The sequence below is a fragment of the Sphaerodactylus townsendi genome, linkage group LG01, assembly GCF_021028975.2.
Source record: "Sphaerodactylus townsendi isolate TG3544 linkage group LG01, MPM_Stown_v2.3, whole genome shotgun sequence".
NCBI lineage: Eukaryota > Metazoa > Chordata > Lepidosauria > Squamata > Sphaerodactylidae > Sphaerodactylus > Sphaerodactylus townsendi.
This window is the reverse complement of record NC_059425.1, coordinates 9854008-9870271: the sequence shown is the minus strand read 5'-3', so window position 1 is coordinate 9870271 and position 16264 is coordinate 9854008. Positions and strand designations below refer to the sequence as shown.

The 16264-nt window shown below is 45.6% G+C and overlaps 1 protein-coding gene across 1 annotated transcript; it reads right to left on the bottom strand.

Moving 5' to 3' along the window:
• Positions 1-2879: 2879 nt before the first annotated feature.
• LOC125436568 (vomeronasal type-2 receptor 116-like) lies at positions 2880-15416 on the bottom strand. The gene is made up of 5 exons (XM_048503703.1): positions 15196-15416; positions 10454-10745; positions 4460-4687; positions 3883-4009; positions 2880-3337 (listed from the first exon to the last, which is right to left on the bottom strand). The coding sequence occupies exons 1-5, from the start codon at positions 15414-15416 to the stop codon at positions 2880-2882; spliced, it is 1326 nt and encodes a 441-aa protein (XP_048359660.1).
• Between the last annotated feature and the right edge of the window lie 848 nt (positions 15417-16264).

Here is a 16264-nt window from a genome sequence, read left to right as displayed (position 1 = left end):
CTACTACTACTACTACTCTTCTTTTTCATATCTTTGACCCTTTAACCATTACACCAACTTGATAATAACATACTAAAACTCAGTTCTCACACTGATCTGGATATGTTTCTTCACATTCAGGTCAGGCCTCAAGACAATAATGTAGCATTGTCTGGATGCCATTGATGGTAGGGTGGAATACTGGGGAGAACTTTAACAACTGCAGGTGCTGCCTTATTTGTGTCTCTGGCCTTGGAGCTCTGAGGTGGGACGAGGATTCAGGCTGGATTTTTTCAAACCAATTTTTCACGTGTGGAGGTGGGGATTTTCTCCAACATACTATCAACTTCTTTGGCGCCTTTTCACCAGATCCCTCTTGTGCTGTCTTTCTTCAATAAAATCCTTGAACCCGTCAAGCGAGTTATTGTCTGAACGTGGAAATAGACAAGCATTTGGGAAGGAAGAGGCAACCCAGCAGCCCACCACTGGAGGCCAACATAGAGAAGATCTGCACGGCCACCACGTATTTTCCCTTCCTGCCTCCATGCCACCCCCCTAGTATTCCTTAGAAGTTGACCATCCAAATACCTCCCAGGGTCAAGGCTGAACGAGTGTGTCTGGCTCAAGATTACCCAGGGAACCCATCAGTGGCTGAGGACTCCTCAAACTATGATTAAGCAAATAACCATGATTAAGCAAATAACCATAGCCAAAGACAATTTGTTTGTTTTTTTATTAGATTTGATATTTTGCCCTTCACCAGCATAAGGCTGAGGGCAGCTAACAATTAAAATGATTCCATACATTAAAAACCAATATTTCAAATAAATAATTCGATATTGTTGTTTCTATCAGCCTCCCCAATAAATCCAGACTTGAATGTCAGCACAATCGGTTTTATTGATCCTACAATTTTATCTCAAACCACAATTGTTAAAACAATCCACAGTAACAGTGTAGCCTCTGTTTCAAAAGGAGCAAGCAAAGAGAAAAAAGTTACCCAAGATGCAAACAAGTCAGCATGAGAGCATCGTAATGAAATTCAGTAGCAGGGGGTGGGAAAGGTTGTTAGTATGAACATTGGGCAACCATTATAGGGGAAATTTGGGGGTCAGGTGACATGTACAAGCCAATCACATTATTTGGCCGATTAGCAACAACTGTTAGTATTATCTCATTACTAACATTCTAATTTTAATGGGGTAGGGTTTATTTTTATCGGAGCCTTTTAAACTTATTTACTGGATTTTAACCTATTATTGTGCTCTATTATATGCTGTTCACCGCCCTGAGCCCTTCGGGGGAGGGCGGTCTATAAACCCAATAAATAAATAAATAAATAAATAAATAAATAAATAAATAAATAAATAAATAAATAAATAAATAAATAAATAAATAATAGTTATCAGGCGAAAATTATTTCAAAGGATCGTTGGAATGTGGCAGTTAGTTTGGCATTTGCAGCTGAGCCTTGCTGACCTTCATTCTCCGAACTAGCGGAATCAGCCACAGCTGGAGAAAGCTGCAAGACGCCAGAAAACAACATTTTATTTTGAGCACCAAAAACCTTTCAAAAATGGCTGCTGTTAAGTCAAGTTAAACGCTTTCTTCTCAAAGGTCATTTATGCCGTATGTCATTGATCCATCTAAAATGACTAAGGTCTATTTGGAAGCCCAGTTTTTGTCTTGGTTCCCAATCGGGAATAAAATCACAATCAATGAAATGCCCCCATTCATTCTGAGATGTTCCTTTGTATTCAGTTGAGGCCTCAGGACAATCATGTAGCCTTTGGGAAGGAAGAGGCAACCCAGCCGCCCACCACGGAAGGCCAACATAGAGATCTGCACGGCCACCATGGATTTCCCCTTCCTGCCTCCATGCCACACCCCTGCTATTCCTTGGAGGTTTACCATCCAAATACTTGCCAGAGTGAAGTTGAATGTGTGTGACTGACTCAAGGTTACATAATGAACTTCTATGGCAGAGTGAGGATTAGAATTTAGGTTTCCCGAATCTTTGTCTGACACTTGAACCACTACACCAACCTGCCTCTCCAACAAGATAATAATATACTAAAACTCAATTCTCACATTGATCTTGAGATGTTCCTTCACATTCAGGTCAGGCCTAAAGACAATAATGTAGCATATGGGAAGGAAGAGACAACCCAGCAGCCCACCACTGGAGGTCAACATAGAGAAGATCTACAGGGCCACCATGTATTTCCCCTTCCTGCCTCCATGCCACACCCCTGGTATTCCTTGGAGGTTTACCATCCAAATACCTCCCAGGGTAGAGGTTGAGCATGTGTGACTGGCTCAAGATTACCCGGAGAACTTTCATGGCAGAGTGAGGATTAGAACTTGGCTCTCCAACATCTGATACTTGAACCACTAAACCAACCAACCTCTCCATCAAGGTGATAATATACTAAAACTAAGTTCTCACGTTGATCTTGAGATGTTCCTTCACATTCAGGTGAGGCCTCAGGACAATAATGTAGCATTTGGGGAAGAAGAGGCAACCCAGCAGCCCACCACTGGAGGCCAACATAGAGAAGATCTGCACGGCCACCATGTACTTCCCCTTGGTGCTCAGGTAGGTGGGCACAAAGGACACCCAAACGCTGCAGAAGACCAGCATGCTGAAGGTGATCAGCTTGGCTTCATTGAACGCCCCGGGCAGCTTCCGGGCTAGGAAAGCCACCGTGAGAGAGACGGCAGCCAGGAAGCCCAGGTAGCCCAGAGCGCAATAAAACATGGCGACAGACCCCTCGTTGCATTGCAGGACGATGTGCCCAGGCTGCGGAGTTCGATCCGGGCGCTCTGGGAAGGTGGGGACATCAACCAGATGGCACAGATGCCGAATAGCTTGGATGGCGGAGCCAGAAAGAGACTGACTACAGCTGGCCAACCTCCTTCCCCAAGCCATTTTCGCACCCCATTCCCGGCCATTGAGCCATGAAGATGCCAACACCACAGTGATGCGTTTTGGCCAACCGCCGGAAGAGCGGCAGCTGAGAAGAATGGCAGCTGAAGAAGGAGGTTTGTCGGAGAAGGCAGGTGACCTTTGTTGGCCGGCCAATAAATATCAAGGAGGAGAGGAAGGAGAGCAGGAGAGAGAGGAGGATCGCGTAGGTGAGGTCTCGGTTGTTGGCCTTGACCACTGGAGTTTCTCGATGTTTAATGAAGAGGCCAAACACAAAAGTGGTGGTTAGAGAGAGGGCGAAGGCAGAGAAAGTCAGAACGATGCCCAAATTTTCTTCAAGAGACAGAAAAGTTTTGACTTTGGGGACACATCGATCGTGGTTCATGTTTGCATATTGAACATCTGGACATCTGTCGCAGTGGTCTGCATCTGGAAAGGATATATATAACTTCAGAATCCTGAACACTGATATTCATCACGGTTTTTGCTACAAGTGATGCCATAAAAAGACAACATCCCGGACATGAATGACAGACTTACAGACTGGTGTTAAAACAGCAAACCTCCTCATGGAGCAGGGATATGAACTCAGGCGTGATTCTTCATGCTATTGGCTACTTTAGCACATGATCTCTTGCACAACCCTTTCCCAATTTCCTGTTAGGTGAAGGGATCCCACATTAATAGGGTCTGCTGCATCCCACCTTTGGAATTGCCTTCCAAGATCGCTTCAGAGGGTAGCCGTACTGTCAGAAGTTTCTACTTTGAAAATCTTGCTGGTCTCTCAAGTGCTCTTGGGTTTGAATCCAACTCTTCCAACTTTGAGAAACACAGCTACCCCCAAAACTTTAAAAATCAACAAAACCCCTTCATTTAAAAGAAATAAAACTTCCCGCAGGCAGAGAAATGAATCAAATGCCTTCGAAAGATTGCGTCAAAGGCTACCAGTTATTCTGCCAATGATGCCCACCCACCTTCCTGCGTGGAGATGGTCCCTTCTGCACACGGATGGCAATCATAGCAGCAGACTGGGCTTCCTTCCTGAATCACCTTTGCGTATCCCGGCTGGCAGCTTTTGCTACACCTGGAACGAGGCACAGTCTAAATGCAAACACAAAAATATATATAATGGGTGTATGTTCACTGTTTTCCCAGCTGGTATTGACCATTAAAGCCCGGCATACCTAAAAGATCACCTTCTTCCATATGAATCTGCCCATCCCCTCGAATCATCCAGCCAATCTTGTTGATGTTCTGGGAGGTTTGGCGGTTTCAAATGGGGAGTGGGTGTCATGGCAACTTATGTTCAACCAAGGACAGTTACAATAGTATGGGAAATGGCATGCCAAGCATTCCCCTATGACAGAAGCAGCTATTCTGGCTGACAGAAACCCTAAAACCTTTCTAGGCCACGAGTGTCTCCTAGAATGTCTTTGTTGAAGAAGGAAACGTGCAACAGGAAACTCATTAGCAGGAGCCCCAAGGGCACCGTGTTGGGGATCACTGCAGGAGAGAAGAAGAGAATGAGAAGACATGGGGGAGGTTCCTTACCTGGTGAATCCACCTGGGCCAGACCCTGTTGTCCTTGTCAATATTGAACAGAACGCCTTGAGATGATGTTTTCTTCATATTCCCAATTGTCCTGACATCAAGGGAGTCATTGGGAAATGTCACAGATTTCACAATATCCAGGTCAGCTGCGAGGTCCCCGTCCTCGTCCAAATGCACTCCCTCTATGGAAGTGTTGGAAAGCCAGAAGTTTTTCAGAAAATGGTACATCTAGAATAAGGGGAGAAACACTTGAATTCCAAAAAACAAGAAACAATGGATTGTCTCAGCCCAGCCCACTTGAAGCTCTAATCTCTGATGATGCAGGGCCTGCGAGCAATGTCCTTGGGAATCAAGATGGCCTCTTCGCATTACTCAGAGCCCCCTTTCTCAAACCACTCATGTGGAGGAGTGGGGAACTGAACCAGGTTCTCCAGATTAAAGTCCACTGCTTCTAACCAAACCACCACATCATGTGGGAGGGCGAGAAAAATTGGCTCTCATGCACAGAACGAGGAAATAGCCCGGAAGTGACTCAACAACGAGGCAGAAAGAAAAATCATTGGGAAATTAGCTTGCTTGTCCGGACAGCAACTGTAATAGTGGGAGATCTACCCTGAGGTTGGCACGAATGGGAATTGGATGAGAAATGCGCAAACATTTATCTCTTCCTAGTAGGAGCCTTATTTCTGTTAGCGAGTAGACCCGTGGCACAGCGGAAGGCCTGTTACCGAGAGCAAGAATATGCAGACTTGGCACTCAGCTGCAACACCATGATAGTGTAGCCCCCATGCTCAGAATGGATTGACCCAGAAAGGGGTGGAGACTCAAAGCAGCAGGAGGCTGCAGAGCTCATGTAGTTTGGAGGAGACAAGGCTACCAGACTTGGACCTTGATTGGTATAAGCCCTTAACACCTTGTTAAAAATTGCTACAGTATATGCAATGTTGTTAGGAACTAAGTGGGAAGGTGAGTTGTTTGTTTTGCTATGTTGTATGAAATGTTACTGGAGTTTATTGTTTTCAGGGTTTTTGTTTGTTTGTAATGGGTGAGAGTTCTCCTGGAAACCCTCATCATGTTGAATCCTGGATAGCTTTAAAAGGGGCTTGGACAGATTTATGGAGGAGAAGTCGATTTATGGCTACCAATCTTGATCCTCTTTGATCTGAGATTGCAAATGCCTTAACAGTCCAGGTGCTCGGGAGCAACAGCCACAGAAGGCCATTGCTTTCACATCCTACCATGGCGAACTCCCAAGGAAGGCACCTGGTGGGCCACTGCGAGTAGCAAGAGAGCTGGACTAGATGGACTCTGGTCTGATCCAGCTGGCTTGTTCTTATGTTCTTATGTTCTTATGTTCTTACCAAGCCCTTGGAGTCTTCAGGAGCCAACCCACTTGCAAAGAAGAATTGGACTTAGCAATATCAGAAGACTGTAACTAGAAAGGACTTGAAAATGCAACCTGAACAGGACCTTGTAGTGTAATATTAAATGTTGATGTTTGATGTTATATGTTAAGAAAGTAAATCATTTTGTTTTTAAAATTTGTTGTTGCAAGCTCATTCCAAGTTCTGCCCCACAGAACCCACAGATAGAGGTTACAAATTGGCGCCCAACCAGCGTGGGGCTTGGAAGTGAGATTGCAAATATAAATTGCTTGCAATGGAAGTGTGCAGCAAGTTGGGGTTTGATCCCCATAAAACTGTTTTGTTATGTGACGAAAGTTCAAGAGATGTTGCTGTGTGTATTTGAAACACATGATTCTGTTTGGCGGTTACATGAAGGAAGGGATTCCAGTTGCAACCCCCCCCCCCAATCCCTTCTGCAAACTAATTGGCTGAATTGCTACATTTGCTGGAAAGAGTTTTGCAAACTGCCAGTGCAGCTAAGCTTCTAGCAGTTGGAAATCCTTGTAAGGGAAAGACAATGTTGTGCTATCAGATTCACCAAATGTGGTTCCTCCAAGTACAGGAATCTCTGGGGAAATCATTGTTTAATGATTTCAAGAGTTGCATTGTAATTACTGTCAAGACAACAGTATTTTAGAGGGGGAGAATGTAACCCCCATGCTAAGAATGGGTTGACCCACAGAATCCACAGATAGAGGTTACAATAGCAGAAACACCACAAGAAGCAGTCACTCTTCAGTGAAGTGAATTTTACCTATAGTGCAGCTAATATACAAGAAATATTTACAGAATCACAGAACAAACGGACAGCAGGCTTCGCTCAACTCAGAATACCCTAGCAAGACATACAGTCACATCTGTTCAGACATATATACAAGTACTGACCAATCAGCATAAAGGACAGATAGTCCTGTAAGAACCGGTTTGATCCGGTTCTGTCTCAGCACACAATATGCTCAGTGATGTATTCAATACTCTGACAATTTCATAATCAGGATCCAAGGTAGCAATTCAATAATGAGGAGGGTAAAGGATAATAAGACCAGAGGACCATCTCGTCCAGCATCCTGCCTCACACAGTAGCTGACCAGTCCCTCTGGACAGACAGACAGATTCTTTATTTGGTCTCTTGAACCCGGAGGTCCAGCCATAGGACATGGAGGTCAATGCCTCCCTAGATGTTGCTTCGTGGCACTGGGATTCAGAGGAATTCTCACGGGCAGCAGCCACTCATAGACCTGTCCTCCACAAATCTGTCCTACCCCCTTTGAACACCTGTGGCCATCATGACATCCTGCTTGGTAACAAAGTTTTTCCTTTTTGTCCATCCTGAATCTATTCCTTGTCATCTCCACTGGATGCCCTCAAGTTTAAATATTTTGGGAGAAGGAGGAAAAAGTCCTCTTTAGGGCTTTCCCCACTACAGAAGGGAGCTAAGGTCGACTCGGTTCCCTTCAGTGGAGGGCGATTCCAGGCTGTCCCCATAGCAACTGACTTGGCCTCCTGGAACTGAGCTAAGTGGGTGGGATCATCTTGGTGCCTGTTTCGCTCCTCGATCGTGATTGGCGCTTGTGTTACGGTGGGGAACCGGAGCGTTTTTTTACAGTTTTTACAGTTTACATTTTACATGCGTTTTCTGCCCGCCACGACTCTCCCGTTCTGCACATGCCACAAAAGCGGCTCATGATTGGTTGAACGGACGAGGTGTCGTTTCGATGCTTCCCCACATCGAAGCTTCGAAGTGGTATCGACCTTGTTCCAGCAGAAAAGTGTAGTTCATAACTGTGACAAGGATGTCGCAGTTCTGAGGGGAGGGAACTGAGACAAAACAATGTTGAGCTCGGGGGCAGTGGGGATTCACTGAGGCGAACCTAAGTAGAAACGAGTTCAACTCTGTCAGTGGGGAAAGCCCCTTTGTTGCCTTTCTGTATCTAAGGTGTAATTTTATCTATCATGTCCCCCCTTAGTTGTCTCTTTTCTACACTGAAAAATCGGAGACTCTTTGGTCTTTCTTTTTCCTTCTCCTCCTCTTCCTCCTACCTTCCATCTCTGTATCCTTTGGTGACTCCACTTGTCTCCACCTGCCATGACCACACTCTTGGACGTGGACAAGTAGAAAGCATGTAAGGCCTGTGCCACAGCATGAACGGCCTGGTAGATACTGTGGCCGTGTCCCGAGTGGACATCTCCAAGAACAGCCTCAGGACGGATCTCCAGTTCCCTTCTCTCCATGCATCTTGTCCAACCTCTCACAGCCAACTCGTGCTTTGAATAGGAACAACGAAAGGCCTTCCTCCAAAGCTGTTCAGCAGTTATGTGAAATGGGTGATACTTGTTGTAGGTTGCCTGTTTGTTTGTTCGGATTAAGAAGGAAAAAAACGTTTGCACATTTTCTTGAGGCACAACAGACCTGGATGACAGTGAGGAGAGGTCCCACCAAGCGTTTGTGACCCAGACTTTCCCCTCCATCAGTTTTAAATGTTCTGTAACTAAAGATTGTACAAGGTAGATCCCATAAAAGAATGCTAATTCCGTTTCTGCGTAGTAAATGACGACACTGATCCGTGTCCACTTGGAACTAAAACCAGACCTTAAAACATCTTCCAAGTAGTTCTCCACCACTTTTTGTGGGAGGATCAGGGAGAAGAGAGCACAGATGCTGTTCCTGGTGAGCATCGGGGTCAGGGTGCTCAGAAACCTTTCTCCGTTGTCAGTGTCTGGAGCAATGAGGCCGACCCACGTCCACCTGAAATGCCGGAGCAGCTTGAGGATTCCTGGGTATAAGTATTCCTCGTTTGGGAACATCCGGTATAAAAAAGGAAACTGCGCTTCATCTTGAAGAGCATGAGACACAAACGCATAACTGATCTAGCGAGGAAAGGCAGGGAAGAGGGCGTCATTTTCTCCCTGTGTCAGATTATGTGTTTACGTCTTCGTACCTTCGGGACCGTCTTACCCCTTATGTCCCTACACGGCCTCTACATTCGTTAGAGGCCAATTTACTGATGGTCCCTGGCCCCTCGATGATGCAGCTGGCCTCTACCCGGGCCAGGGCTTTTATAGCCCTGGCCCCTGCCTGGTGGAACACGCTACCACCAGCTATCCGGGCCCTGCGGGATCTTGGAGTGTTCCACAGGGCCTGTAAGACCGAATTGTTCCACCGGGCGTTTGGAGGGGCCGGCCGCTGATGTGCGCCCTCCCCTTTTCCCTCCCCTTTCCCCCTCCTTTCCCTTACATTCTGGGTTCTTTGCTTCTCTGTTTTATTTTCCAGGGTGGATCTATGAAGTTCTGTTTTTACGATTGGATGCCAATGTAGCATTACTGATTGCTGTTTTAATGGGGTTTTATTGTAAATATTGTTTTATTGTGTTGTTCACCGCCCAGAGCCCTTCGGGGGAGGGGTGGTATATAAAACCAAGTATAAATAAATAAATAAATAAATAAATAAATAAATAAATAAATAAAACAGTCAAAGTTCATTACAGATTGTATCCCTCCCCCTGATCCGAGCCTTAGGGCTTTTCACATTCATGGTTTCTTCGCTTCTAAATTTCTGTTTCTTTGGGAGTGTTCAGTTCTGCCTGTTTTCCTCTCTCCAGTAGTTGATCTGCAGGAAAATGCATTGGATTTAATTGTCTGTTATATCGAATCAACCACTGGGGGGAGTAAAATGCAGGCAGACCTGGAACCGCCTCCCCTCCCCAGAAATCAGGGACTTAGAAGGAAGGAAACTGAGAATGCGAGAAAGCCCTTAGAAAGAAAGGGCAAGTTATAACCTTCACCCCATTAGCATCCCAAGAGCAGCAAATTACAAATCTGTGCAGATCGCGCACTGCAGGCGAATCCTGTGTTGTCCAGCAGAGGTGAAGGTTCTTCAAAGATTAACACATCTGGTTAGTATTTGGATGGGAGACCACCAAGGAGTTCATCAAGGGTCACGGCAAAAGGGCAGGAAGCAACAAACAACCTCTGTTTCTCTCTGACCTTGAAAACCCTATAGGGTCACTTTCTCCCACCAGTAGTGGGACAAGAAATAGGCCTGAAGGAGAACCAATCACATTCTGAAGAAACCATAATTCCTCTCTGGCCTCAGTTGTGGATGGCCAGCTGAAGTCGTTACGGACGACGCAATGAAGAGACGAGACGCAGCGATATCATCCGGTGGAGAGAAGCCAGCGGCGGGCTAGCGCGATCCGTGGATCTGGCTAATCTGCCGTACCGTGGTCCCCGGCACCTTTTATTAGGGTTTGGGGAAGGCAGGAGAGCGGGAGAAGGTTGCGCAATTCATGGCCTGCGGGGGGCAGCGTACGTGCAGGAAGAAACGTCTCCGTCTGGGTCAATTCCACATCTGGGGGTCTTGGGACCCATGACGCAGGCATCTGGTGACCTGTGAGTCAGGGGGATCTCGTGATGTGCGTACGTGGGAGCCCAGGAGGCCACAATTGGCGCAGGCATTCCTGTGCACTTTCTGAGGCTCTACTGGGTCCGCTGACGCACCCCTACAGCCAGCACACCCCTCCTTAACTTTTCTGGAGAAATTTCAAAATAGACTTAGATTCATCTGTCCCACACCCTCCCCTATGAATACCTGTGGGATTTTGTAGATGCCCATCACATTCGCTATCAGGACGGAGATTTCGGTCGCAGCATTTTCCAGGACAGCCAGCACCGTGTTCGGTGGCCCACAGGAATAGTTGGGGATGTTCTCCTGCCCAGAGGATGCCAGATCTATCATGGCATTGTAAGTCATTCTTGCACTGCCAAAGTTCTCGTAGACGCTGTAGCCCAGGGTGACGTTGGGTAAGAGGTTGGGGTTCCGGTTGACGTCCCGAATGGCAAACAGGAAGGACAGAACCAGCCAGTGAGATTCGGATACTGAGCTACAAGGAAATATAATTTACATTTTAATTCTCAAGCCAATGCAACCAACAGGCCTTATTCCTCTAGTAAATCGTGGCTTTCCTACCCTGAATAGTTGAAGCAAGCCCTATCTCAGTAGCTCTCCGAAGCATGGTTGACACTTGGATGGGGGAAGTTAGAGGATCCTCTAAGAATAAAAGGGATCCTCAAAGGATAAGAGGGATTCTTTAACTTCTGCAGGAATCTATCGCGTATGTAGCTGTGGACAAGTCTACAATGGGATCACCAAACACAGCACCCAGACATGAATCAAAGAACACGAAAGGCACTGCAGACTAATTCAGCCGGAAAAAAATCAGTAATAGCAGAACCCGTGATTAACCAAGCTGGGCACAGAATATTATTTGAAAACACAGAGATTCTGGACCACTCTGACAACCACTACATCAGACTATGCAGAGAAGCCATTGAAATCCACAAGCACATGGACAATTTCAACAGTAAATAAGAAACCATGAAAACAAACAAAATTTGGCTACCAATACAGAAAAACACTAGAATCAAGACAGTGACTAATAAACACCACCCAGACAAAGGATGTCTCTAGGCAGTAAGTAATCAAAGGGATCAAAAGGCTAGCTTTCTACTATGCCGATGCCCTCACTAATTGATTATGCTATCTTCATGGTTACTCACATGCTAACATGAGTGGATCCCACTCAACACATGCAAATCAAGTTTGCTAATTTGCACCCTTTACACTTGTTAAACAGGCACATGGTTCTTTCTCCCATCTTGGACTTTCCACAGGTATACTCCACTTGCTTTACTACCATTAGATCCTCTGAAGATTCCAGCCACAGATGCAGGTGAAACATCAGAAGAAGAAGAAGAAGAAGAAGAAGAAGAAGAAGAAGAAGAAGAAGAAGAAGAAGAAGAAGAAGAAGAGTAGTAGTAGTAGTAGTAGTAGTAGTAGTAGTAGGAGGAGGAGGAGGAGTTTGGATTTATATCCCCCCTTTTTCTCCTGTAGGAGACTCAAAGGGGCTTACAATCTCCTTGCCCTTCCCCCCTCACAACAAACACCCTGTGAGGTGGGTGGGGCTGAGAGAGCTCCGAGGAGCTGTGACTAGCCCAAGGTCACCCAGCTGGCGTGTGTGGGAGTGTACAAGCTAATCTGAATTCCCCAGGTAAACCTCCACAACTCAAGCGGCAGAGCTGGGAATCAAACCTGGTTCCTCCAGATCAGAGTGCACCTGCTCTTAGGAGAAAATGCTACTGGATCATGGCCATACAGCCCGGAAACCATCCAACATCCCAGTGATTCTGGCCATGAAAGCCTTTGACAATATGTTGCAGGTGTCCTTTTTGACGGCTGTTATTTTAAATCCCCACTGCGTTATTATTTTATTTTTAACCTAGCCTTTCCCAACCAAGTTGGGTTCAGGGTGACTTTCACCTGGGCATTTGACTGAGTGATTCCCCCTACTGGGATAGGGGGGCACAAGGTGACCTGCCCACCTTTGGGGAAGGTTGGGGTGAAAGTTTGAGAGCTTGGGTCTTGGATGTTCTATGGTTTAAGGATTATTTATAAAGAAGAAGATCTCCCTTATAAACTCCTTTCCTTTCCTTCGCCCCACAACAAACCCCTGTGAGGTGGGTGGGGCTGAGAGAGCTCCAAAGAAATGTGGCTAGTCCAACGTAGCCCAGCTGGTCCAACGTAGCCCATGTGTTGCAGTGCACAAGCTAAACTGGTTCACCAGCTAAGCCTCCACAACTCAAGTGGCAGAGCGGGGAATAAAACCCGATTCTGCCGATTAGGGTGCACCTGCTCTTAACCACTACACCAGTATAGGGGTACCGAATGGGATTTTATCATGCTTTTTATTGGAATCCACTCTGAGACTATTGTAAAGGGCGGGGAATAAATCAAAATTACAACAACAAGAACAATCAAGACATACAATTACAACATATAAGTTAAACCATAGAATTGAAATTCATTGAAAATGCTGCTGGGGGGAAGAATTAGGACTAATAAAAGGAAACACTTCTTCACGCAACGTGGGATTGGTGTTTGGAATATGCTGCCACAGGAGGTGGTGATGGCCACTAACCTGGATAGCTTTCAAAGGGGCTTGGACAGATTTATGGAGGAGAAGTCAATCTATGGCTACCAATCTTGATCCGCCTTGATCTGAGATTGCAAATGCCTTAGCAGACCAGGTGCTCAGGAGCAGCAGCAGCAGAAGGCCATTGCTTTCACCTCCTGTCTGTGAGCTCCCAAAGGCACCTGGTGGGCCACTGTGAGTAGCAGAGTGCTGGACTAGATGGACTCTGGTCTGATCCAGCAGGCTAGTTCTTATGTTCTTATGAAACCAAATTACTGAGTTAAAAGATGACTTCCTAATTTCATACCTACTATATACTATCTTTTTTTTTTCCTGGTGGTGAGATGGATTCAGAAATGGTCATCAGTCGAGGACCAACAAAGATCTAGAAGTCACAAGTCCTCCAAGACTTGAGAGCAAGAAAAAAGGAAAGGAATCAAAAGAGGGGAAAAGAAAAGGGAAAAGAGGAGGGAGCAGAGTGGGAAGGGGAGGGAGGCCAGATGATCTATTTCCCTATTGCTGTCTCAACTATAGGACTGGAAAACATCTCTGTCTTACAGGCCTCACAGAACTGAGGAAGTCCCGCTGGTCCTGGACCCCAGAATTCACCAGAATTGTGAAGTCAAAATTTAGTGTAATCCCACCTGTAAATGTGCTTTATTTAAGGGTAAGAAATGGCAAAAGCAGTTCAATGTAGGAAAGTGTAAAGTGATGCACATAGGGACAAAAAATCCAAACTTCACATACATGCTACAGGGATCAGTGCTATCAGTCACAGACCAGGAAAGGGATTTGGGTGTCTTAGTTGATAGTTCCAACGGAATGTGAAAAAGGCAAACTCTATGCTGGGGATAATTAGGAAAGGAGTTGATCTTAAAACTGCAAAGATTGTCATGCCCTTATATAAAGCAGTGATGCGACCGCACTTGGAGTACCGTGTTCAGTTCTGGTCGCCACATCTCAAAAAAGGATATTAAGGAGATAAAGTGCAGAGAAGGGCAACGAGGATGATTTAGGGATTGGAGCACCTTCCTTATGAGGAGAGGATGCAGCGTTTGGAACTCTTTAGTTTGGAGAGGAGACGGGATATGATTGAAGTCTATAAAATTAGGCATGGGGTAGAAAGTGTCGACAGAGAGAAATGTTTCTCTCTTTCTCACAATACTAGAACCAGGGGGCATCCATTGAAAATGCTGGGGGGAACAATTAGGACTAATAAAAGAAAACATTTCTTCCTGCAATGTGTGATTGGTGTTTGGAATATCCTGCCACAGGAGGTGGTGATGGGATCTTTGCTCACAAACAGAAGTAGGGTGAGATGGGTGTGACTGGATACTGCCCCTGCATTTGACTCACCAAAAACTTTACCCGACTTTGAATGCACTTCTTTTTATTAAGGATATTTATCAGTTAACACTCCATGTTGCACAGTTTACTACCACATGTAGTAAATAAACTCCAAGCACATATATTGCAAAAAGGCAGAAACGTACAATTGTTGAGGTAGATTCAATTCACATCCCGTTTGCACTCAGAAGGAGAGAGAGAAAAGTCTAATCCAAAGAATGCTATTCCCTATCACAAGTGACCAGCTGATCTGGTAGCACATGCTTGCAAGTACGGGGGCATACTTTCTGTAGAGAAAAAACCTGTAGATGCGTCCTGCTCCTTCCAGGACCCACGAGAAAAAACAGAGAACACAAAGGGCACAAGAAGACGAGAATGAGTCAGAGAGAAGCTCCCAAATTAGACATAAATGAGAGGCAAGACAACTATGCTCATCTTGAGTAATGAAACCAGTCTCCAAACACGCTGAGTTGTCTGATTTTGATGGTTTTTATTTATTTTATTTATTCATTTTTTATTTATTGTTTAGATTTGTAGACCGCCCCATCCCCAAGGGGCTCTGGGCCCTAAAAATCGGCTCTTTTGTTTGCCATTTGCATCTGGTCACAGGGTCTTAAAACCAACAAAGGGTCTTTCTCTTTTTATTTTAGTTTTAAAATGTGCCCAGAATGAGTGTCATTTTGCACAATCACAGTGCACAGTTCAAAATGAGCCAAGACGCGGGGTGGGGCGGGGGTGTGGGGGTGGGGAGCGCTGTGACCCTTCCCTCCCCTCCCCTCCCTTGCATGACACCCCTCCCTTCCCCACCCTCCTCTAGGGTGGGTGGGCCATGTCCAGATGCTGGGCACCCTCCTTTTCCCTTCCCTCCCTTGCATGCCACCCCTCCCTCCCCCCTCTTCCTAAAAGAGGGACAAGATCTGTACTGAGGCCTAAAAACAGGAACTGATCCAGAAAACGAGAGAAACGGCATTGCATCAAACCACAGTCTGCGTGAGCAGGAGGACATCTTACTTACACATCATATCTGGAAAGGGGTGGCTGCCGGAAAAGGTAATGCAGAAAATTCGCATGTGACAGAGTGACCACCCCGCTAATGAGGTGGTCTCCTGGCCTGTAAAAATTCACTGGGTCTATTTCATTCCTTGGCAAGTTCAATGGGCATTTGGGCTGCCGTGTCTGGCGGGCAGAGCAGTGGGGAAGCAGCAACAGCCACAGCAAGAGCAGCAGCGGCGGCATCCTCGGAGGGGTTTGTCCGGGATCTCCTGTGTGATGGCTGTCAGCAACTGCTTCAACTCGTTTGAGAAAGCCCAATCACCCTGCACAACCGAGGGTGTTTACAGATGCCGCCGGGCCTCAAGCTCCAGAGAGGGTCATGTGAAGCCTCGGATTTGCATAGTCCCTGCCTGCTTTCAGCTGCTTTCAGGTGTGCCGGGGGTATTTATGCACTGGCTTCTTTCGCACTTCCCGCAAGATGTTATCTCCTGTTCCTACAGATTCCGGGGGCTGTTTTTTGCTTTGTTTCAATAATCATCTTTGCCAGCTGTCCCTGGAGCTTTGGCAGAGAGAATGAGTCATTGCCGTGTTTTTAATCATTACAGAGGACTGAAAAAGTCACAGGTGCACCGCTGGCAAAAACACGTCCCCGCTGGGCCTGCAGCTCAGAACCGGGGTTTTTTTTTTTAAGTGTTTTTATTAAGTATATATAACATTTAACATAATAAAAGAACAAACAGACAAACATACAATAACAAACATAGGATATATAGCTATCCAGTTATCTCTGTCTTGATACAAATAATTGTGTTTCCTTATATATGGTATTACCAATAGGTCTTTTTTATAGATACTAGCTTGGAAATTATATTATTAGGTTATTTTCCTTTTACCCTTCACAAATTACTATCTTTGTATATTTCCTTTTTCTCTCTCTATACATGACGGGATTATTATTAGTATTATCTATTTGTCTATTTACACTATCAGTTATCTACACTACCTCTATATTCTATACAGTCCTATTTCCTAATCTAAATCTATCTTTTACCTTTAACACAAACTCTTATTTAGATACTCAAGTAAAAAGC

Bases quoted from the DNA above. Each gene is read 5' to 3' on its own strand.
- LOC125436568 (XM_048503703.1), bottom strand. From the start codon at position 15,416: ATGCCGCCGCTGCTGCTCTTGCTGTGGCTGTTGCTGCTTCCCCACTGC. The intron at 10,746-15,195 runs GTAAGTAAGATG...ATTTCCTTGTAG, and splicing joins CCCCTTTCCAGATATGATGT to CTCAGTATCCGAATCTCACT. The intron at 4,688-10,453 runs GTATTCATAGGG...CCCTTATTCTAG, and splicing joins GCATCTACAAAATCCCACAG to ATGTACCATTTTCTGAAAAA.